The sequence below is a fragment of the Rousettus aegyptiacus genome, unplaced genomic scaffold (assembly GCF_014176215.1).
Source record: "Rousettus aegyptiacus isolate mRouAeg1 unplaced genomic scaffold, mRouAeg1.p scaffold_m13_p_2, whole genome shotgun sequence".
Classification (NCBI taxonomy): Eukaryota; Metazoa; Chordata; class Mammalia; order Chiroptera; family Pteropodidae; genus Rousettus; species Rousettus aegyptiacus.
The window spans coordinates 2718092-2739997 of NW_023416295.1; the positions used below are offsets into that span (position 1 = coordinate 2718092).

At 55.9% G+C, this 21906-nt stretch overlaps 1 protein-coding gene across 1 annotated transcript in view; it reads left to right on the forward strand.

The window, feature by feature from the left end:
- Positions 1-21906, forward strand: part of ASB18 (ankyrin repeat and SOCS box containing 18) — a 40750-nt gene that overhangs the window by 14329 nt on the left and 4515 nt on the right. The window contains exon 3 of the mRNA XM_016158955.2: positions 12222-12726. Coding sequence (XP_016014441.2) covers positions 12222-12726 — 505 coding nt within the window. The remainder of the gene's footprint in view (positions 1-12221; positions 12727-21906) is intronic.

A 21906-nucleotide genomic window follows, 5' to 3' on the forward strand; every position in this document is an offset into this window, starting at 1 on the left:
TGAAAATCAACTGACTACGCGTGTGTAGGTTTATTGCTGGACTCTCTTGTTAAGTACACACGAGACAGGGCAAGGTCTGACCGACGGACTCTTAGCTTCAGACCATTTATCACCTATATGCCCAGTGAAAAGAAGAAAAGGCCCCGAGCACCAATTCCTCACGCTCCTTGTCCCACGAAGGACAATACCTAAACAACAGGGGCCAGATGGTGGCAGTATGACTCGTAGGTTACCAGTGAGCAGCCGAATCTAGACTTCAGCTGAGCGGTTTTATGGCCTGCAGCTGCGGTCTGAGGCGGGCAAGGCAGGAAGCCTCAAGGCTCAGGAGAACCCAGGAGGCAATGCAAAGCTCTCACGAAAGCCTCCCAAGAGACACGGGGCGGCGGGGGCGGGGGCCAGTGGACTGCGCCCTTTAGCAGATCCTTACAGGCCTCCCACCCAGGAGGATCCCGGGCTGTTCTAACGACACTTAGATCAGCAATGGTTCAAACCTTTGTGTGGCCTATGTGGATGCTCTCAAGGTCACCAGGGGTCCATGGCAGAGCCATTGCTCCCTGTCGCTGTTCTGTTTCATTGATGTATTTGCCTGTTTTGACACCAGGACCACATCGTATCGAATACTGTGGCTCTGTAAGAAATCTTGAAGTTAGGAAGTAATAATGAGCATCCTCTTCTTTTTCAAAGTTTTTCAAGTGGTATTTTTATTTAAATTTCGGATCGTGTGTGGCTACTATATAACATTTGTAATTTATTTTTGTATATTAGTATCGTATCCTGCAACCTTGCTAAGCTCACTAACCATTCCAGTAACCTACTGTGAATGAACACAGTTTTACTGTCTTTTCAAATCTAGATGCCTTGCATTACTTTTTCTTCCTTCATTACACTGGATAGAACCTCCAGTGCGATGTTGACCAGAAGTAATGAGAGGAGACAACTTTCTTTATTCATGATCTTAGAGAAAAGCGTTAAATCTCTCGCCATTAAGTGTGATGTTATATGTAGGTTTTTGTAAGTGATCTTTTTCTGGTCGAGAGCGCTTCCTTCTTTGCCTGGTTTGCCGTGATCACGTACGACCTCGAGACTCACAACACGTATTTCCCATCTCACAATTCCTGTGGGTGAGGAGTTTGGCCATGGCTTAGCTGGGTCCTCTACTTTAGAGTCCCTCCCAAGACTGAAATCAAGGTGTCAGCAAGGGTTAGGGTCTCATCCAAAGGGTCCCCTGGGGAAGAATCCACTGCTGAATTCTCACAGTTATAGGCAGAATTCAGTTCCTCGGGGACTGTTGGACTGAGGGTCTCAGTTCCTTGCTGACCATTGATTAAAGGCCATCCTTGGTTTGTGTTTTATTTTTAAAGTAGATTTTTTTGGTAGACAAATTATAATTGGGTCTTGATTTTTTTTTTAAATCTGATCTGATAGTCTCTGCCTTTGAATTGGGTGTTCAGATCACTTACATCGATGTTATTTTCAAATGGTTAGATTTAAATCAAACATCTTAGTATTTTTATTTTGTATTCATTATTTGTTCCCTGTTCTTCTTTTTCTGCCTCTTTCTGTATTATTTTTCATGATTCCATTTTACCCCCTTTTATGGCTTATTATATATAGCTTTTTGTTGTGCCATTTTATTCGTTGCTTTAGGTTTATAGTATACATCTTTATCACAGTGTGCTTTCAAGTAATATTAGACTACTTCACATATAATATAAAAGCCGTATGGCTTACTACCATTTCTCTCCTCCTGGCCTCCATGCTATTGGTATCGTACTTTTTACTTCTGCATAAAAGTCTCACAATACATTGTTATTATTTTTATTCATACAGCAAATTATCTTTAAATATATCGAAATAATATATTTTTACCTCTAGCTTCATCTCCAGACTCCTTCGTCCTTTGGTATAGGTGGAGATTCCCTCTGGTATCGTCTTCCTTCTGCTTGAAGGATTTTCTTTAACATCGTTTTAGGGAAGTTCTGCTGGTGATGAATTCTTCCAGTGTCTGTTTGAAAATGTCTTTATTTCAACTTGAGTGTTTGAAAAGTACTTTTGCTTTCAGTACTTTAGACTCATGGCTCCACAGGCTTCCGACGTGCATTATTTTTATGGGAAGTCTACTGTCCTTCTTGTCTTGTGTACATAATGCCTTTTTATTCCGGCTTTAAGATTTTCTCCTTATCAGTGCTTTTAAGCAATCTGCGCTTTGACGTTGTTTTCTTCATTTTTCTTGTCCTTGAAACTCATCGAATTTCTTGGATCTTTTAATCAAATCAAAAGCAATTTGATTACTTTTCATCAAATTTGGAAAAATTTTGGCGATTATTTCTTCACATTTTCTCTGCACAATCCCCTCCTTTTTCCCCTCCAATTGCATGTGTGTTACATCCCTTGAAGTTGGTCCACAGCTCATTAATGCTTTGTTTATTTTTCCTCTGTAATTGATTTACCTTTTCTTCTGAAATATCTGATCTTTCATTAAACCCACCTAGTCTGTTTTTCATCTGACATTATAGTTTTCAACTTTAAATGTGCGACCTTCTAATTTACATCTTCCATATCTTTACTTAACATGATTAATCTTTTCTCTAGCTCCTCAAAAACACAGAACACGGTTATAACTATTTTAAGGACCCTGTCTACTACTTCTATTGTCTGAGTCAGTTTTAATTGATTGGGTCATTTTTTTCCTCTTCCTTTATTATACCGGGTGCCGGGTATTTTTGTATTCCTGTCAATATTCTTGATCTCAGCTCTGGGATGGAAAGTTACTGGGAAATAGTTTGACCGTTGGGGGTTTTGCCTCTAGTCTTTTCCAGGCGGGATCGATGCAGTATTGAGTCTAAGGTGAATTCGTCCCCCCGTACTGAGACGACGCCCCTCTCCATGTTCTCATCCCAGCTCGTCATTTATGAGGTTTTACACTCTGGCTGTCGGGCTCTGTGCCTGAGCCCGTGCGAGCCGTGGGCGTGATTCTCTCCTCTCCTTTCAGGTGGTTAATTCCCCAGCCTTAGGTAGTGCCCTCTCCCACTGCTCCACTGACTACTCCAGGGGACCCCCCCCCCGCCAAGTCCTTTCTCCATGGAGATCTCCTCTCCCACCCTACCCCACTGCCCCCCGCCCCACTCCCCAGAACTCTGCCTGGCTTCCCCGGACTCCCAGCTCCACAACTTCAAGGGTCCCCTGCTCTGCCTGAGTCCCCTGCACGGCGCCCCCGTCCGAAAGCCCTGGAGGTCCTTTGGGAGGCCAGGAAACTGAGCGTTGACCAGTCATGTTGGGGCGCACTCGGCCTCGTGCCCCATTTCTGTCCTCAGCCGCAGGCATTCTGTGCTTTCCACGGGAGCTTCTTTCTAGTTATCCCATACGGAATTAACTTCTACTTCATTTTAACGCCAAATCTCCGTGCTTAACTCGTCTGGAAGATGATTTGCTGTTGTACTGAGTTGTCATCTGGTGACAAAATTATAGAAATCCCATCTATGTTTGAAAAACACAGCTCCGAGGTCAGCCAGTCATGACTCCGCTCACTCCGGCAGCTCGTACCCCGAAACCGGAGGAGTTGCCTGTGCACTCCGCGAGGGGCCGGGGCCGCGTCGGACACAGTCTGTGCCCTCAGGAGACTTTCCGCTTCAGGGGAGAGGAAGACAGTGAGAAAGCAGCGTCCCGGACGCCGGGGCCAGACACGTGGACGATGTACTGTGTGCGTGGAGGTCTGGCGGGCGTCTACTGAGAATTTTCTAGGTCAGAAAGACGTATCAGCTTGATCAAAGGGCAGAAGCTGACCGCATCATAGTAAAAGTCTTTCTTTGTGCTAAGAAATCAGGCAGAGAAAACGTCGTGACTCCTGACCTGATCCCTCGTGCCGGCCGAGAGCTTGCCTTGGACATCACGCAGGGCGGAGGCGTGTGTGGACCGTCCGTCCTCAGCTGACACACTGTGCGGTAGAAACGAACTTCCTAGCTTTGTTTGGTCTTTTCAAATTCATACGGGCCCAGGACATGGTTTGATAAGGACCTTTTCGATGTCCTTGCATGCACGTGGGCCCCGCAAAGTCTCTTTCCGTTTGTCTTCCTCTCCCTCCTGCTCTTTCTTCTGCTGCTTCTCCTTTTCTCTTCCGTCTCTATGTGACTCTTTCTCCCCGTCGCTTTCGTTTGACAGTCTTGACTTATTTAAATCCCGGTCATTGGGGAAAAGCTTAAGAGAAATGACGAGTATGCCAGAGGTGCGTCAGCTGACACGGAGCCCCTTCGATGTCAACGATGAGAATGGAAAACGCGGCAGGTTCCGCCGACCCCCTGCGCAGTAACGCAGCCAGCTGCCTTGAAGGATAAGAAGCTAATAGATGTCAGGAAGGGCCGGAGGTTTCGACCACTGCTTCTCAGCTTAAAAAGTCCCCCCAAAGGTAGACTCCGAGGAGGTCTGGCTTCAGGTAGTATAAACATTATCGCTTTGACAGGAAAGAGCTACTTTCTCTAGAAGCTTTTTATACATAGTAGATTTTAGGTCATCCTTAATTTTTTTTACCTTGTAGTAGAGAGGGGGGTCATTGACCTACATAGCGAGCCATTTCATTTTCTTACTCTCGATGACAATGGTCTCCACACCTAGGGACCCAGTTCCGCCCCGTCCCCTTTCAGTCACAATTCACCATGGGTGCAGGACTTGAAAACCTTTGAGTTTCTGAGTTCCTGGGATTAAAAAAAAAAAAAATTGTCTGTGCTTCCTTCCAACCAGCGAGCTTCAGAATTCAGAATTCAACGCTCAGAGAGGGAGATGGGAGCTTTAATCTGGGGGCCTTTTGAAGAGATTTTCCCAAAAAAGAAAAGTTCCAGTAAAGTCACTGTCTTCACGTCAGTGGTCTGCATGCCAGCCTCGCCCTATTTATTATCAAGTTCCTCTCCTCGACCTTTTTTTCAGAATCCGAGATGATTAAAATGAGAAATGGGTTAGTTGCGTCTCGCTTCCCTTTCTTGTCTAAAGCTGTCTTGATTTAAACAGAAGTGAGGAGGGCTTGCCTCCCTCATGAACACGTTAGCACAGAGCATATAAGTTTACTTTTTTATCCCACTTATATCAATTCGACTATATAAAAAAATAATAATAATTGGTAAGCCAGAGTCGGACCTGTGAAAGCAGCTAATTATCCTAGGGGGAGACGAGTCATCGGAGAACATCGCCGGGCAGTTCTTTTCCCGTTCAGACCTTCCAGGCTGAACTCTGGGCAGAGACAGGAAGGGCTGCTTTTCCCGAGACTCATCGAGGGCCGGTGTGTTGCAGTAAGGTGGCGCACAGTAGAAATCGGCAGAACCAGGCTCGAAAGCCACGTGTCCTCAGACAGAGGGACGCCGAACGAGCGCCTCTCCTTCTTTAGTCAGGTCTGTATCATCCGGAGGCCGCGGTGCTCGCCGCTCATCACCGCCTTTCGGGCATCGTCCGTGACTGGTTCGGCCCCTTCCCGGCCCCCTCCCGGCATCTCAGGAAGACTGCTCGGCTTTCCGGTCCCTCGCCAAGTCCCAGTGGAGTGCGTGGGACTTACCGTCAGGCATTAAAAGAGGCAGTCCAGACCAAATCAAACCTCTACCCTCTGGGCAAAAGCCCTGATCAGACACTTCGGGAAAGATGCATAAATGGGCGATATGCCAATGAAAAGGTGTTTGACTTCTTTGGGCATCAAGGAAATGCAAATGAAAACAACAAGGAAATAGTCATTATTGCACACCCATCCGAATGGCTGAAGGCATAAAGAATGACAAGAGCAAACACCGGCGAGAATGTGGAGCGACCGGAACTCTCGCACGCTGCCGCTGGGGATGTGGATGATCACTCGGAAAACTGGCGGGTTCTTCTGAAGTTAAACATACACCTAGCTTCTAGGTATTTACCCAAGACAAACGAGAACGTAAGTCCAGGAGAAGACACACAAAAATGTTCACAGCAGCTTTATTCATAATACCTCCCCCTCCCACCAAAAAAAAAAAAATGGAAATACTCAGATGTCTACCAATATCAACAGGAGAATGAATTTTTAAATTGCGGTGCGTTCATACAATTAAACATGACTCCGAAATAAAAAAGAATGAGTTACTCGTGTAGGTAACAGTATGGACAAACGCCGGACATTGTGTTCCACGAAAGAAGCCAGACACGAAAAGGAGAAAGTTCTAGAAAAGACAAAACTTAAAGCATGGCGAGAGGAATCGGAATGGCGAGAGAAATTAGAATCGTGGGGCGATGACCGGCTGGTAGCAAACACGGGGGATTTCTGGGGGAGATGAAAATACTCCGCATATGGAACGGGATGCGGGTCACACAGGCGCATCCCTCGGGAGAAATTCCTACAACTGCGCTCTCTTAAGATCTTTGCGTTTTTCTGCAAAGAGAACTTTTCCCTTGTCCAATCCAAAGCTTCCCCCACCTCCCTCCCGCCCCCGCCCAAGAAGGGGGTAGAGTCTTTTCTTTCGCTTTTCCTGATTCTTCTGCCCGTCTCACTCTGATGCTGCCGGGTGTCCCTCGTCATCCACGGCATTAGGACCAGGGGAGGAGAGAAAGGCCCATTTCTGCTGAGGGAAGCTTCCAGAAAGTCAGATACTACTTTTTGGGCAAGGGTGGCAAACAGTGAGACTGAATTCTCAATGTCTGTCCTCTAGATCATCTCTCAGTTCACCGAAACGGAAGGCTCTTTTTGCAATCCGGGGAGCACTGGCCCAAAATATCGCCAGCCACAACCGTCCAACACTTCAGAAAAAAATTAAATGGCAGCCCTTGCTCCAAAAGAAAGCATAAGGGTAGACATGGACGGCTAGTTTCTCTCCCAGCCGCCCCTCCACACGGAAGGATCTGTTTGTTCACATCAGCCATTTCAATCGTAAACATTTGCTTGACAGTCTGAGCTCAGCATCCGGGGGGAAAGGGAGAGAGAAAAAAATACAGAATAGAAGGGGGTGGGCGGCAGGTCCCCGAAGGGAGGCTCAGCAGGGGTCCAGGGAAAGAAAGCGGAGCTGCCCCTCCATCAGAGCCCCGGGGAGGTGGCTTCCCGCTGTCCTTCATGGGGCCGCTGGGGAACCGTCGCAGGGGGGACCCTTCCTGTCACAGCTCTGTGTTTTCCTCCCGAGTCTCTCCCCCATGTCCCCTGCCCCCGCGGGCCGGCACTTGCCCAGCGTTCAGCCAGCCACTTCTGCCCCCGCCCTGGACCCAGCCTCGGGGTCCAGCCCGCTGCCCCGGGCACATGTCTCCAGCCCATCCGCCTCCACGTCAACTCAGAGGAGGAAACTCAGCAGCAACGATGATTCGAGAAGACTGGCTCCTAAGGCCCGCTACCCTCGCTGGGCACGTTGTCCACGGGAAACCCCGTCTGCCGGACAGAAGGGGTTCAGGCAGCCATCACGGGGCAGTGCAGGGCTGTCGGCGTCCCCAGGGACTCCGGGGACCTCTGGGACAGAAACTGCTGCTCAGGAGATAGATGCTTAAACTATCTGACAAAACACTTGTACGCGACGTCTGTCTCCCCCCCCAAAAAGTGAAGCGATATTTTTGAATCTTAAACTTGATTTTAATAGTCCTTCGTCGCTGTCATTCCATTGCTCACTCAATTCCACCTTCTGGTGGGCGCCGGACCGCGCTATGACCCAGCGGTGGTGGGTGCTCACCCCCCAAGCAGAACATGCCGGCCGCCCGGGTCCCTGCCCTTGAGGTCACTGCTCAAACCTCAGAAACTGAACCCCCGCCGAAAACGGGGGAGGCTGGGGTCTCTGGTGCAGCGTTGCCGGCAGGACTGGCCAGAAGCTGGTGACGGTGCCTGCCCCCCCCCCCGCCCCCCGCACGAGGCCCCGCCCTCAGGGCCTGTCGGTGAGTCTGTGCAGGGATGCTCGCGAAGGGCTCGGAGAAGACGCTCCTCCCGCCTCGAAAGGCTGTTGTACGAAGCGCACAGGACATCCTCGAATGAATGCATGAATGCATGAATGCATGCATGCACGCATGCACGCGTGAGAAGTGCAGCGGGAACTTACGGAAAATGCCTAGTGGGACTGAGAACTTTGGGACCAATCACAGCCATGCAGGTCTCTGTTCTGCACGTCCGGGCTGTGTGCTCTCACGCGAGTCACTGGTCTTCTTTTAAGCCTCCATTTCCTCGCCAGAAAATGCGACCTATGGTGCAGATTGGTTGCAATAATTATGGGTAACTTTTGAAAGAGAGGGAGAGAGAGAGAGAAAGGAAAAAAGAAAGAGAAGAGAAGAAGAGCAGAGAAAAAAGAAAAGAAAAGAAAGAGAAAGAAGGAAAGGAAAGGAAAGGAAAGGAAAGGAAAGGAAAGGAAAGGAAAGGAAAGGAAAGGAAAGGAAAGGAAAGGAAAGGAAAGGAAAGGAAAGGAGAAAGGCAGGCAAACAGGCAGCGGGGGAGGCAGCCCCTTCCAGCTCAGGACCTGAGGCTGTGACATGCGGTTCTGAGGGTTTTGGACAAAGGGACAGACAGGGAGAGGGAAGGCCAGATGGGGAGCCAGGAGCAGGCTCCGCCTCCTGGGACAGCAGGGAGGCTCGGCAGGTGGTATGAACAGATCAGGGAAGAGGTGGACGGTGGCCAAGGCCAGGCCGAGGCATCCGCGTGGACCTCCTGCAGCCGGGAGGGGACCGGAAAGCCGCTGCTTTGGGGACATGCTGGACGGTGGACGAGAGCGGTGTGCAGGACGTGGGCACGGAGTCCTACTTCCTCCTTTAGAAATAAGGTAAAACGGCATTAATTCAACAGCCCTTGACGGGCTCATCCCTGTGAACTCCTTCTTTGGCTCGAGCTACTTTTTCTGTGTACTGTCAACCTCGGGCCCCTGTCACACCGTCGCCGAGGTCATTAAGGAAATGGGAAGTCGGAGGGCTGCCGTTCGCCCGACGTGGCTCCTGTCAGAGGCTGCCCAGACAGCACGGGGTCTCCTTAGCACCCTGCGAGAAGAGACAACTCGTTCTGACCTCCTCTGATGGGCGTCCGCCCTGGGTTCCTGGCAGACCATCCGACAGCGGCTCCAGGCCTCGCTCACGCGCCGGTCCATCAGCGGGGCTGGAAATCTCCCGAAGAAATCTCCCCTGGGAGGAGAGGGCTCAGGCACAGCGGGCTGGCTGCCCGCAGCCCCGCACAGGCCGGGGCGGCGCTGGCCCCGCTGGGCCGTTTCTTCTTCTGTTGAAGACACCGACACACACGAGGTCAGGTCCAGCGGGTCCCCAAGCCTGTTGTCACTTCCCTGCTGATCGCCAAGTCCCTCCGACCCACCCCGGCCCTCTCCTCTCGGCTCACGTCCTCGTGGGCGCTGCCGCACATCCTGAGACAGCCGCTTAGGCCCCGGCAGGCCGATGGCGAGCTCAAGAGCATCTGGGAACCCGGAAAGCTAAGCTGACGTTCCGAGCACCCACGTGCTGCTGATGTGGCCGGTGGGGGCTTTGTCACTAGCAACCTCCGCTGTTGATCCTCTGGTTCCCTTTGGAAAATCTGAGCACACAGGCAGGCAACGGGGATGTAAAAGCACCATCCGCCGTCACCCAGCGGTGAGCACACGTCCGCCCGTCTATTTCTAGGCTGGCTTTCTACGCACGTACACACCTGGGTTGTTTTGTTTTGTTTTGTTTTGTTTTTCTTAAATAGGACTGTTTTGCGCCCTGATTTTTTCCCGTCACCACTGCAGACAGCTTTTCCATGCCGTCAAACAGGCTCGCACGCCTCCGTTCGTAATGGCCACCCCCTGTGTGGCAGCAGAGGCGTGGCCCCGTCGACGCGCTGCGTGGCTCGTCCTCGCGCCTGTGGGCTGCGGCTTACGTCGTCACCTGCTCTAAGAAAGTGCCAAGGTTTAGCCGATTAGAAAGGGGCGTCCGCAGCCCTCCGAGGGTCCGGGGGTGCACTGTAGCCTCGTTCTTCTGGAAGGTACTGTGGGTGGACATCGGCCAGGTGGCTCTGGAAGTGGAGAAGAGGTCTGCTCGCATTTCTCTACGGATGTCTTCGGAGAGGCTGGGCTGCTTTAAAAAAAAAAAGTAGAAGAAGATGTTTTGTAATTGTGTGTGAGCGCGCACGGGCTCGGCAGCAAAATGAGACGGAACCCTCGAACGCCCTCCTCCCGCTGCAGCGTTCGAGAAATCCCTCCCCGAGCAGCGAGGAGCAAGCGAGTCTGGAGCGCTCTGATGGTGAAATTTGCATCCTCTCTTAGCTGGTTATTGTCCCGAAGGACATTCCATATCAAATGGTACTTGTTTGTAAATATCTTTCACCCAAGACGGACCACTTCTCAAGACGCCGCTGATTCGGAGCTGTAGAGAGAGGGAATAGCAAACACAGAGAGTCCCTGGGTGGAAATATAAACAGATTTAATGGCAGCCACTTCCAGCCTGGAAACCCGCGCTGGATGACGAGGTCGGGAGCCGGGGCGAGGTAAATAACGGGGAAACAGGAAGAACGCGAAGGGGACCGAAAGATGCTCGTGAAGGAAACGTGGCCGTTGACATGCGTTTAGGGAACACGAATGGCGGGCGCCGAGACGCAGGGGTACACAGCACCCCCATTTCCACACCCGAGGAGCCGGCAGCCTACGGAAGGAGTCACGCAGGCGAACCGACGTTTGAGGCCTGGTCTGGCAGACGCTGGGCCCGGGTGCCCGGGTACGAGGCCTACAGCCGCGCAGGGCAGTGACCCTCTGCTGGCGGCGCTGGGAAAGCGGACTCCCAAGAGACAGAGGGAGGAAAGACGGGGCCGCGTCCCCCACGCGGGCCAGGGCTTCCCTGGGAGGGGCAGCATGCACCGAGCCTCGGGCGCGTGAACCGCCAGGATGTGTTCTGAGAGCCGCACCTGGCCAGGTGGGGTTGACACACAGGACGGAGCCTCCGGAAATGGGACCGGTGAGGCCCACGGGCGCTGGATGGCCCGGCGTCCTGCGTCGTGCAGACAGGGACCGGGACTTCCACGCCGGGCGGCAGGAGCGGCCGGGTTTGCAGCAGGCACCTGTCGTCTCGTTCACGCCCAGAGACGATGGCCCTTGTGGGACCGGAGCAGGGAACAAATCAGGAGGCTCGCCAATATGCTCAGGCAAGAAACGACTCGGGCCTCAGCAAAGGACAGTGACAGTGGGGACGGAGGGAGGAAGCTGTCCCAGTGAGTATTAAAGAGACGGAGTCGACAGGGCGGAAGACCGTGGGTGGGTGGGGGAGATTGGAGGACGGAGAAGAGGCAAGGAGCAAGCGGCACCCCCAGGAAGCAGGAGGGGGCAGCGCCTGGGGCGAGATGGTCAGGGTGACTCCCCGCCGGAGAAATGCAGGGAAGTGAGCACGTGGCAGAAACAGATTCCAGCGAGGGCGGCAGCGACCGTGGGGCGGGGCGCGGAGCCCGCGTGCCGAGTGGACCGAGCGGACCGTGGGGCGGGGCGGGGAGCCCGCGTGCCGAGTGGACCGAGCGGACCGTGGGGCGGGGCGCGGAGCCCGCGCGCCCAGGGCGGCAGGAGCAGGTGGCCGACAGGGAGGGGGTGGGGACGGCATGGCTTGAGGATGGCGGTGGCAAGGGGAGTCCCCGCTCCTGGGCGAGGCATGAGGAGCTGGCCTTCAACATGGAAGGTGTGAGCTGGAGGTCCCCGAGGCCCGGCTGAGCCGGGAGGCCAGTCGGCCAGCTGCATTTCCTCCAGCAGCCAGGGGGACAGGGGGTGGACGGCGAGCAGGCTCCGGGGTGACAGTGTGGCCATCTAGCAAAGGGGTGGCCATGTCCCTCGATTCAAAGGAACCGAGGATGCCTATAAAAGGACTAGAGTGTCACCCAGAGAAGGAAGCGAAGGCAAGAATGGCTGAGGAAATGAGGGGACAAGGGCTCAATTCTCAGCAGAGCAGAGAGGAGCAGAGTACCCCCAGGCGCGGTGAGCGACAGGGACCAGGGCCTGTGGTCTGAAGCCGGCACGATGGAGGGCCAGACCCCACCGGTGGAGTGGCCACAGCGACCTCGGGGTTGGGGGCGGCAGGGCGTAGGTGTCGGCGGTCCCCGGGGTTGGGGGCGGCAGGGCGTAGGTGTCGGGGGTCCCCGGGGTTGGGGGCGGCAGGGCGTAGGTGTCGGGGGTCCCCGGGGTTGGGGGCGGCAGGGCGTAGGTGTCGGGGGTCCCCGGGGTTGGGGGCGGCAGGGCGTAGGTGTCGGGGGTCCCCGGGGTTGGGGGCGGCAGGGCGTAGGTGTCGGGGGTCCTCCCCTGCCCGCCCGGTGACCCTTCTTGGCCTCCCCGCAGGTGCGCGCAGGTGCTGCTGGAGCACGGCGCGTCGGTGAACCGAGCAGGCGGCGCGGGCCGCGACACGCCGCTCCACGTGGCCGCGCAGCGCGGCCTGGACGAGCACGCGCGCCTCTACCTGGGCCGCGGGGCGCGCGTGGACGCGAGGAACGGCCGCGGCGAGACGGCCCTGAGCGCGGCGTGCGGCGCGGCGCTGCGGCCCGAGGAGGGTGCGCGCTCCCTGCGCCTGTGCGCGCTGCTGCTGCGGGGCGGGGCGGCGGTGGACGCGCGCGACGGGGACGAGCGCAGCCCGCTGCACAAGGCCTGTGGCCAGGCGAACCCCGGCCTGGCGTGCCTCCTGCTGCGACACGGCGCCGACGCGGCCGCACTGGACTACGGCGGCGCCTCGCCACTGACCCGCGTGCTGCAGACCGTCGCCTGCGCGCCCCAGGCCGCGCCAGAGCGCACCGTGCAGGCCCTGCTCAACCACGGCTCCCCCACCGTGTGGCCCGACGCCTTCCCCAAGGTAAGAGGTGGCCGGGGCGCCTCCTACCCCGACCTGCCCACCTGCCGCATGCTGTGCTTCTCAAACCTCCAGGGGCCCAGGAACCCCCCCTGGGGATTTGTGAAACTGATTCCTCCGGTCTGGGGGGTCGGGGGGACTGTCCTCCTTGCTGACCGCTCCCAGGGGGAGCACAGCTGTCATGGGGCCGGCCACACTGTGAGGAGCCAGGGCCCAGAAGCCTCCAGCTAGAGTCCCCAGAATACGAAGAGGTCGGGGTGTCAACAAGCATGCCCGAGGGTATCCCTTCGAAGCAGTCACCTGGGGACACCGGGCGGGTATTTCCATGACGCTGTCATGGCTCCGATTATTCTGGCAGCTCATCTTTTGGTGTAATTTTCAGAACAATGAAAAAACAGTTTATTGTCTCATCTGGCACTAAAGTACCCGGTCCCGATACCCGTGAAACACCCCGCTGCGTTAATGAGTTACTGATGACAGCACTCGACACGTGTGCACATTTCTCTCCTTCAGAGCCTCATGCACTCCTGCGACACACTGGGCAGGTGAGGTGCTCGGGCCCCCTGCGTTTGAACCAGGAGAGGTGCCTTGTCCTGGGTCAGGGCTGTGTTGGCACCTCAGCCCCACTTTGCAGACTTGGCTCTGAGTGGCTCGTCACCTTTAACACGTGTCACATCTCACCAGAGATAAAAAAGGAAAGAACGCAATTTCTCATCAGAGGAAATACTCAAAAGGCAGAAAATGTTTCCAAAAGGAACATTTGCAAAACATCTGTTGGGATAAGAGATCGTCCTCCCCAAAAGACTTCACTGAAAGGGACTCATTTCGTTAGATGGAAACTTGGGTGCGCTAAATTGAAAAATTATCCCCCAGACTTGCATTCACCGACCACAGGCAAGAGACATTCTTTGGCCTGATACGTTTCGAACAAATAGGTGGAAAGGCTGTTGTCCGAAAAGGACAGTATTTTAGATGGTCTGAGACAGTAAGATTCACACATTTCTCTCAAATGCTAACTTTGCATTGTGGATGCCTGCAGAGTAAAGTTCGCAGCTGTGAAAACCCAGCTGAGAAGTGGGAAGGCCACACAAGCAAGGCCTTGGCTATTTTCTTACATGACACGCAGGACAAGTGTCTCATGCTAACGCTCACACTCAGCAATTTCCTCACGGCTCTCTACCAGTGCAGTGATTTCAACACGGTGGACTCGTAAAAAGCAAGAAAGGCCAGCATTTTTATACTCCATAATATAAAAGTATAAAAACATTCACCTTTTGTAGTTCTAATTTACTTTTTTAACGTTTCCCGATGGTAGCAGGCTTAGTTCATCAACCTGTAATGTGGAGGCAAGACCCACCCAGGGCCCCTCCAGGTCACACTGTGTTTGCCTCAAACCAAGACGCACGGGCCAAGCCTCATCCTGTGAAACCGTGTAAAGAATGAGGGAGAAGCAGGCTTTGCCCGATGGGCCACCAGGGAAAAATATATGCGGCAAATTCTTTAAAAAAAAAAAAAAAAAAAAAAGGTCAATATAATTCAGCAGTGACTAGAAATAATCCTTCGTCAGCCTTGAAGTCGTTCAGTTTGAGTGACCTTTGCCTGGGTTTCTGAGCCGTAGGTGCAGCCCGGTAGACACCCTCCCTGGGGACAGGGCCTCCAGCGCCTGAACTTGGTCTCCAGGACCGTGGGAATTACTCTGCCTTGACCTTGACATGGAGGACAAGGCCCTGTCCTGTGTCAGCCGCGCAGGAACAGAGCGTGGTCAGTGGGGGTGCAAGTTAGACTTACGTTTTGGGGGGCAGTTTGTTATGGGGGGTGGGGGGCAAGAGACCGTGGGAAGTGCTGGGCTCCTGGGAGTGACGATGAGTCTCCCAGCAGTTGTGGAAGGAATTGGAGTTTCCTTGAGAAATCTTAGTACTCTGAGGCTTCATCAAAACGCAGAGCCGGCACCTGACACCTCCGTCAGCGTTGAATGAAGGGTGTTTCTGCACCCCAGGGTCTCAGCCGGGGATGAAATCCTGGGAAACGGCGATCCAACCTCTTTGCGCTGAGGTCGACCACACCTCTAGGGGGCGCCGCGCACACGCGCGCTGATGGGGTCCGCAGCCGCTGCGGGGCAGAAGGCAGGCTCCGTCCAGAACGCGCTGTCGGCGCCGAGCGTCCTCCGAGCAAAGGCGCAGGTGCCTGTGACGGTCTGGCCCCACGGCAAGCAGGGTGGACAGTCTGGAAGTCCGGCCCACGCATCTGCTTCCACCCAGGCCCCCTGCAAGTGGTCCGCCAGGGAAGGGGTCTCATCACCACGTGCCACATCAAAGGGACAGCCCGCCTCTGCTCCGCAGCCCCGCGCAGCCGGCCGCAGAGAGGCACGGCGGGCGAGACCGCGCCGTGGCGAGGGGCACACACAGGCGCCGGGGAATGTCGCAGAGCACGCCGTCCGTGGGCAGCAGCCGTGCTTTAAACAGATGTAAAGAGACACCCACGGAGCTCGGAATTACCGAGGCAAAGGTTTCACAGTGAGCGGAGGACATAAATCACGGCTCCCCTGTGCCCAGACAAAGGCCCCGCCGCCGCGGCCGGCGGACTCCGAGCCGCCGTCGCGCGGGGCGCAGGGCTCTGCGGGGAACTTCAAAGCGAGGTCACCGCCTGGGAGGCGAGCCTGCTGACGGTGCCAGGCCTTGCCGCCCCGCTGACCTCCAGTCAGCACTGGAGTCCGACATCGGGGCGTGAGGGCAGGTGCAAGCTGTGGCGGTGGCCGGCTGCGGCCAGCTTTGAATTCTGCAAGTTGTCAGGCCAGGTGGAGACCGGCCCGGAGGAGAGCAGGCCGGAGGGTGGAGACACACGTGGGAGTGGGGGCGGGGCCAAACCTGCGTTGCCTGGTGTCCTGGGCAGGGGATAAGGAGCTCTGCTCACGTGTCTGTCTCCATCGGCCCCTCACCCGGACAACGCACCTGAAGCAATAACGAAGCCCCGTCACAGAGCTGGGAAGGAGCAGGACAGAATCCCCCATTCCCAGACTCAGCCCCCGCCCTCACCTGCCTCCTCCAGGTGGGTTCATTTGGGAACCGGCCGACTCACCATTCAGGCAGGTGGCCAACTGCAGCTGTCCCTGGATATATGAAGGGACCTCCTTCCCTGAGCACTTCTCATCTGCAGTCAGCGCATGTGGATAACACAGCCTAGCTCCTCTGACCCTGTCCCCAAAGACGCTTCTGTAGCCACAGGGCAGGGGCCAGCAGCAGCCAGGGGCAGTCAAGTATTCGAACTCACACTTGCTGGGGGTGGGGGGGTGGGGAATACAGGGAGGGTACCAGCAAGGACCTGGTTTCCCCTAACCGCAGGCCGTGCCTCCCGCGGGCATCCTCTGAGCACTCACTTGCTCATGCAGCAGACGTCTCGAAGGCCCACCCCCCCCCCCACATGGAGCTGCGAGCGGGAGGGTCGGACAGCCACACGCGCCAGGATGGAGTCGCTGTCGTGAGCGGATCTGCAGAGCAAGGCCCTCTGCCCCCAGAAAGTACAAAAAACGAGGCTCAGCCGGGCTTGGGGGTGGTCACGGGCTCCCCCAACCTGTGCTAAGTGAGCCAGGATCCGAAGCTGCAGCCTTGGCGGTGTGAAGAAGAGGCGAACAGCACGCGCACGTGTCCGGGGGCGGGGAGCCTGCCGGCTGAGGGCGCCCCACCGCAGGAGGGGGCTGGCGGGGCGGGGCTGCCGGGCAGGGCCCTTGTGACAGGGCGGAGCCTGGAGAAAGGTGAGAACCTCTTACATCATGCGCAGTGGGAGAGGCCACGTGGTCAAACAAGCGTTTCCGCTCCAGAGTGGAGAACGTGCTGGGGCGGGGGCCGCGGGGAAAGCCCGAGCCTGCGCTGGCGTCCCCGGTGAGCTGGGGGGAGTGGCGGGCGATGGCAAGAGCGACAGATTCTAGAAGCATCTGCAAAGCCCCGGTCTTCCCCCACCTGGGCATTGACCGGTGCTAAAAACACGAGTGTAAGGTTTCCATGTTTTCCTTTTACCTAACTGCGGAATTAGGACAGCGACTTCACTGCGCTCCAGCCACACCGGGTTTCGAGCGGGCGAGTCCCGGGTGGCGCCGGCGGAGGGGGCCGGGGGTCCGGCTGCTCGTGGGCGGCGGGAGGGGGCGCAGCCCTCGTGCCCCGCGCGCCTCTCTCTGCCTAGCTCTCCTTCCCTTTCTCCATCTACATACAGAGCACTGAGCCTGTGCGATTTTTCCCCTTAATTTTCTTTCTGCCGCCTCATTAGCCGAGGCGCGCGCGGGCCCTAACGACATCAGCATGTCATAGTAATGTGGCAGCCGCTCCTCCACAGACAGCGAGGGGCAGCGCAGATTTCTAAACTGTGTTGGCATAAAAATAATGAAGGCCGCCAGCTGCCTGGCAGACGCGAGGGGGCGCGGCGCTGGGGGGCGGGGGAGCGCCGGGGAGCCCCGGAGAGGTGGGACAGGAGAGAGACAGGGAATGAATTCCCAGAGACAGGCAATAAGGCTCTGTCACAGTCTGTGGCCCAGGGAGGCGGGGGCCTGGAGCGGGGCTCCGCGGCTGAGCGCGGGCAGCTCTCGGGCGGGGCCCAGGAGTCCGCGTTGCATGCCGTCTCCGTCTCTGGCAAGCATTTCGCATTTTGCAGAGAGGGGGTCCCGGGAGGGGCGGTGGGGGGAGAGGGCGGAGTCGCCTGAGGAAGGCCTAGGGAAGCGAGCATCGCCTAGCGTGCCATCTGGGAGTCACCAGACCTGATCCGGGGTCCGGGGTGAACCCTTGTCTGAATGGCAGGGTTTGCTCAAAACGCAGGAGGAGGAGGATTGGGATGGGAGGCTGCTGTGCTCCGGGAGGTGGCGTGCTGGTGGCGGCTTGTGCAAGCCAGAAACAGCAACACGTCACAAGCACACGGGTGGGGGGGGGGGGGAAGGAGAAGGTTCGGGGAGCCCGGGCGGGAAGATGGGCCCGGCCTCGTTTTCCCTCCTCGGCCTGGTCTCCTGTGCTCACTCCGGCTTGCTCCTTCTCTAGAGCCGCTTAGGGCTGACTTTGTGACAATAACAGATTGGAGAACAAACAAATTTGGGGTCTGGAGGAGACCAGAGAGGATCATTCTTACAACATTAATATCATTACCAATTGTAAAAGGGCAGCCGTTCAGGTCTTCGTACTAAGTTATCTGCGAAGACGTGGACCGCAGGAGGGCGGAGAGGGAGGGCGGGAAAGCCGGCCCCGCATCGAGGACACGGCGGCCTCGCGTCCGAGGCTGGGCGAGCCGCCCTCCCCTGCCGCCCGCCGTGAGTTTTCAGGCAGCCAGGCGGCGGGGGACGCGTGTGGAGGTCCGGTGCGTTCTTGGGGACAGTAAGGTGCAGAGGAGGCCAGACCTCCCGCGCAGAGCCGCCCGCCTGCCGGGAGGAGGGAGCAAGGCCTCCGCGGGGCGCCGGCCCACCGCACGCGCAGGCGGGGACCAGGCCTCGCTCCCCCTCGCCCACCCCGCACAGCCTCGGGAGTGGACAGAGGAGGCACCAAGGGCCCCCCCCACGGGCCAACACACGCCGTCTGGATCTCGCCTTAATCAAGGAGGAATAAAGAGAAAAACAAGTGGGTTCAAGAATGGGGGGAGAGCGCGGCCAAAGAAAACGGAGCCGCGCCCGGGCGACAGGGGTCTGCGCCCCTCCTCGCAGGGTCTGGAAGAAAACCCGAGACCGGCGTGTGGCCTGCGGTGGCCTCCGGGGGGACAGCCAGACGTCGCCTGCAAGCCCATAAAACAGCAAGCGAAGACGAGGAGCCACTAGAATGACAGGAAAAGGGAAGCGGGGGAGATGAACTTACGCGAAGGAAGCCAGCCGCGGTGACACGCAGGTCACGCCTGCGAGGAAGCAGGAGAGCGGGTTCGGCAGAGAGTCGGCTGGCCCGAGCGCGGGCGCTGCCCCGCGTGCTGTGCGCCCGCGCATCCGCCCGAAAGACGCGCCGCCCGCGTGCATTATTTGAAAAGAAAAAAAAAAGTGCTTCTATTTATTCGATTATTTACTCCACTGAGACGTGCGGAGCAGCAGCGACATGTTAAGTGACGGCCTCTACGTGCGAGTGAGCAGACGAGGGGACGAGACGCGTGGCCGTGGCCACGGGGGGCGTCGGGCGGCGGAGCGGCACCACCTGGCTGACGTCCTCCAGGCGACCGTGGTTTCCGTGCGGAGAAAATGCTTCAGGCGGCGGAGGACGGAAGCGGGAGGCAAGTCGGGAGGCTTCGCCACGCTCCACGTGGCCGGGGACGCGGAGCTGGTCCTATTCCGGGTAGATTTCGAAGGCGGAGCTCGCGGGATCCCTGACCTACAGGGTGTGGGACGCGAGAGAGGGAGAAGAGCCGGAGGTGTCTCTCAGACGGGAAGGACACGTTAGCTGTCATCGGACACAGGGGGACAGCTGTGGGGAGATACAGCTCAGGGCCCCGGGGAGGCTGGGGACTTCGGGGACGGGTGTGTTCCGTGCAGGTCGAGCTGGGGTTTGGGAGAGCCATCTGCCCGACCTAGAGATACAACCCTGAGGGTCAGCGTCACGCCAATGGCGTTCAGAGGCGGGACACTGGACGAGGTCGCCGGGAAGGGAGAGCCCATGGGGAAAAGACCCGAGGGCAGAGTGCAGGGCCGTCCAACACCAAGAAGACGGAGAGTCGAGGAAGCTGAGCAGGAGCAACCTCGAGGGAGGGGACAGAGTGAGGTGTGACTTCCCGGAAGCCAGGCCGAGACTGTCCAAGTCCAGACCGCGATTAACCGCGTCAGATGTGGCTGACGCTGGGGGCGAGACGGAGCACGGCCCCGGACTGGCCAGACCCCTGGTGCTCCGGGCACGGGCGGTTTGGCCGGGCAGCGGGGCTGTACCGCGGCCGGTGGCTGTTCAGCCGACAGAGACGACGTGGAAGCCTGTCTCAGGGACCGGAAACTCAGGCAAAACGCCACCGCTTCAATCTCTCCCCCAGTCTTCCTCCTCTTTCCATCGTGACCGCCACCAGCCAAGTGTGGGCCACCCCCGTCTCCCCCATAGATGGCGGAGGCGTTCTCCCAGCTGGGCTCTCTGCCCCCAGGGTAGCTGCTCGAAGCTCTCCTCGACCTTGCAGGCAGGTGATACTGTCGAAGTTGAAATCGGATCCCCTGCGGCTGCCACTCGTAAGCCTCGGGGTCCCCCCCCCCCCGCCCCGTGCCCTCAAGGGGCAGCGAGGCCGTGCAGATCCAGTGCCCTGCATGTTCCCAGGCGACACTCTCCATGACCCGACCCTGCTTTTCTCTCTGGTCTCGGGCCCCTTCCTGCCCACGTCAAGCTCCGCGCCGACCAACAGTTTTGGGTCCTTCTCGCCTTCCAGGCTTGGCAAAGGGTTTCTCCACCCAGAACATTCTTGTCCCCAGAACTCTCCACACCCTGGGGAATGCCTGTCCATAGTCAGGTCTTAGCTTGAAAGTCACTTCTCCCCGAAATCTTCCCCTGACCAACTCACCGCCCCATGCGTTGCACACCCCGCCCTGGGTTAGGTGCCACCTCTCACACCACAGGACCGTGGCACCTGTACACGGTCCTTAGCGTCCGGGGCTGCTTTGCCGGGACGGCAGGAAGGCAGGGCTGGGCGCTGAGCCCCGCAGACCCCACACACTCCCTGGCTCCTGGCAGGGGCTGGTCAACACCCACGGAACAGACAGCTTCACGGACGGCTGGCGAGCCTGCAGCCCAGGCGAGACAGACACGACTCACGTCATTGTGTGGCGTGCTGTAAAACTGAAGGCAAAGGATTTCCAAAAGAGATAGGAACATACAACACGACCTCGAACCCATCAGACTCTGGAGCCCGATCCCCAGATGTTATCGAGGGGGAGGTTCAGAGGCAGATGGGGTAGAGGGGTGAATGGCTCGTGTAGAACACAAAAGATACTATTTAGGTATTGAGAGAAATATAGGTTAACACTTTTATTTGAAAGTAACCACTAGTAGAATTTTTAAATACATACATCCAAATCTAAGACATAAATACAAAGAAAACACAAACCTGTAGAACAGAAATCAGACGACAGAGGAAACAAGAAGCATGAAAAAGTCATAAAGAATAAAATGAGACGGAAGTCAGATGAATAGAGCACTTATTCTAATAAATAGAAATTTCTTGAACGGCCTGCTTACCGATGCGGAGTCTCAGACGCCTGAAAACAAAGGGTGAGGAATGAGCAGAGGTGATTCTAGTAAAAACGAACTTTAAAAAAATGGTGTATCAATATACAACGAGGAAGAATTACAGGGAAATACGCAAAATGAGGGAAGAATGACTCATCCGGTACTGATGAAGGGCGCAGGCCACAGTGGAGAGGAAACTAGTCTACGCCGTGTGCCCAAAAAATCACGTTAAAATGAACTTACTGAAAAAGTAATAACTGTAGGTGAATTTTAATTCATATCTCAATCTTTCACAGATTGGGCCAAAAAAGCGTAGAAGCCAAAATCATAACGGTGACAAATACGTGTTGAACCTTGAACTCTGCAAACAGTACAACTTCTAATACTCCAAGAGCAAACACTAGAAAGTTAATAGCAAAAGTTCATTTCAAATAATTACTTAACCTTTTGAAAACTGCATAGCACATTCCTAGATATGACCACTGCATCTGTAGCCGCAGACTATTTTAAAAGGAAGGACAGGGAGGACATTGTGCCTCAAAACGCAGCAATGCCCAAACCTCTGTTCACAGGAAAATCCACACCATCTAAAAAGCCACTTTCATTACGACTCAAGGGGGAAAAGGTGACTAAATTAACTGAGCGGTCAACCCAAGGAGTTGGAAAGAGAAACAGAGAGGTATTAATAACAGTAAAGGCAAAAATCTTATAGAATACTTTTTTTTAAAAAACTGATCAACAAAATCCAATAGCTGATTTTTGGGGGGGGAAATTTTTAAAAAGACAAAATTCCAACAAGACTAAACAAGAAAAAAAAAAACATTGAAAACGCAATTACAGTGACTTTCAGAGGAGAAAGAGTTCTCATTCCCAGACACAGTGGAACTGCCCCCCGTGCAGATAGGGAGGCCCCCCCAGCAGGCTCCCGCCCTCTGCCTTGCTGGATGTGGCCCGTGCGGGTCCCCCAGCAGCAGGAGGGAAGGAAGGAGGGTGAGATCAGAGGGTGCATTCGCTTGGCCCCCTCTGCGCCCCAGGACGGCTGCGT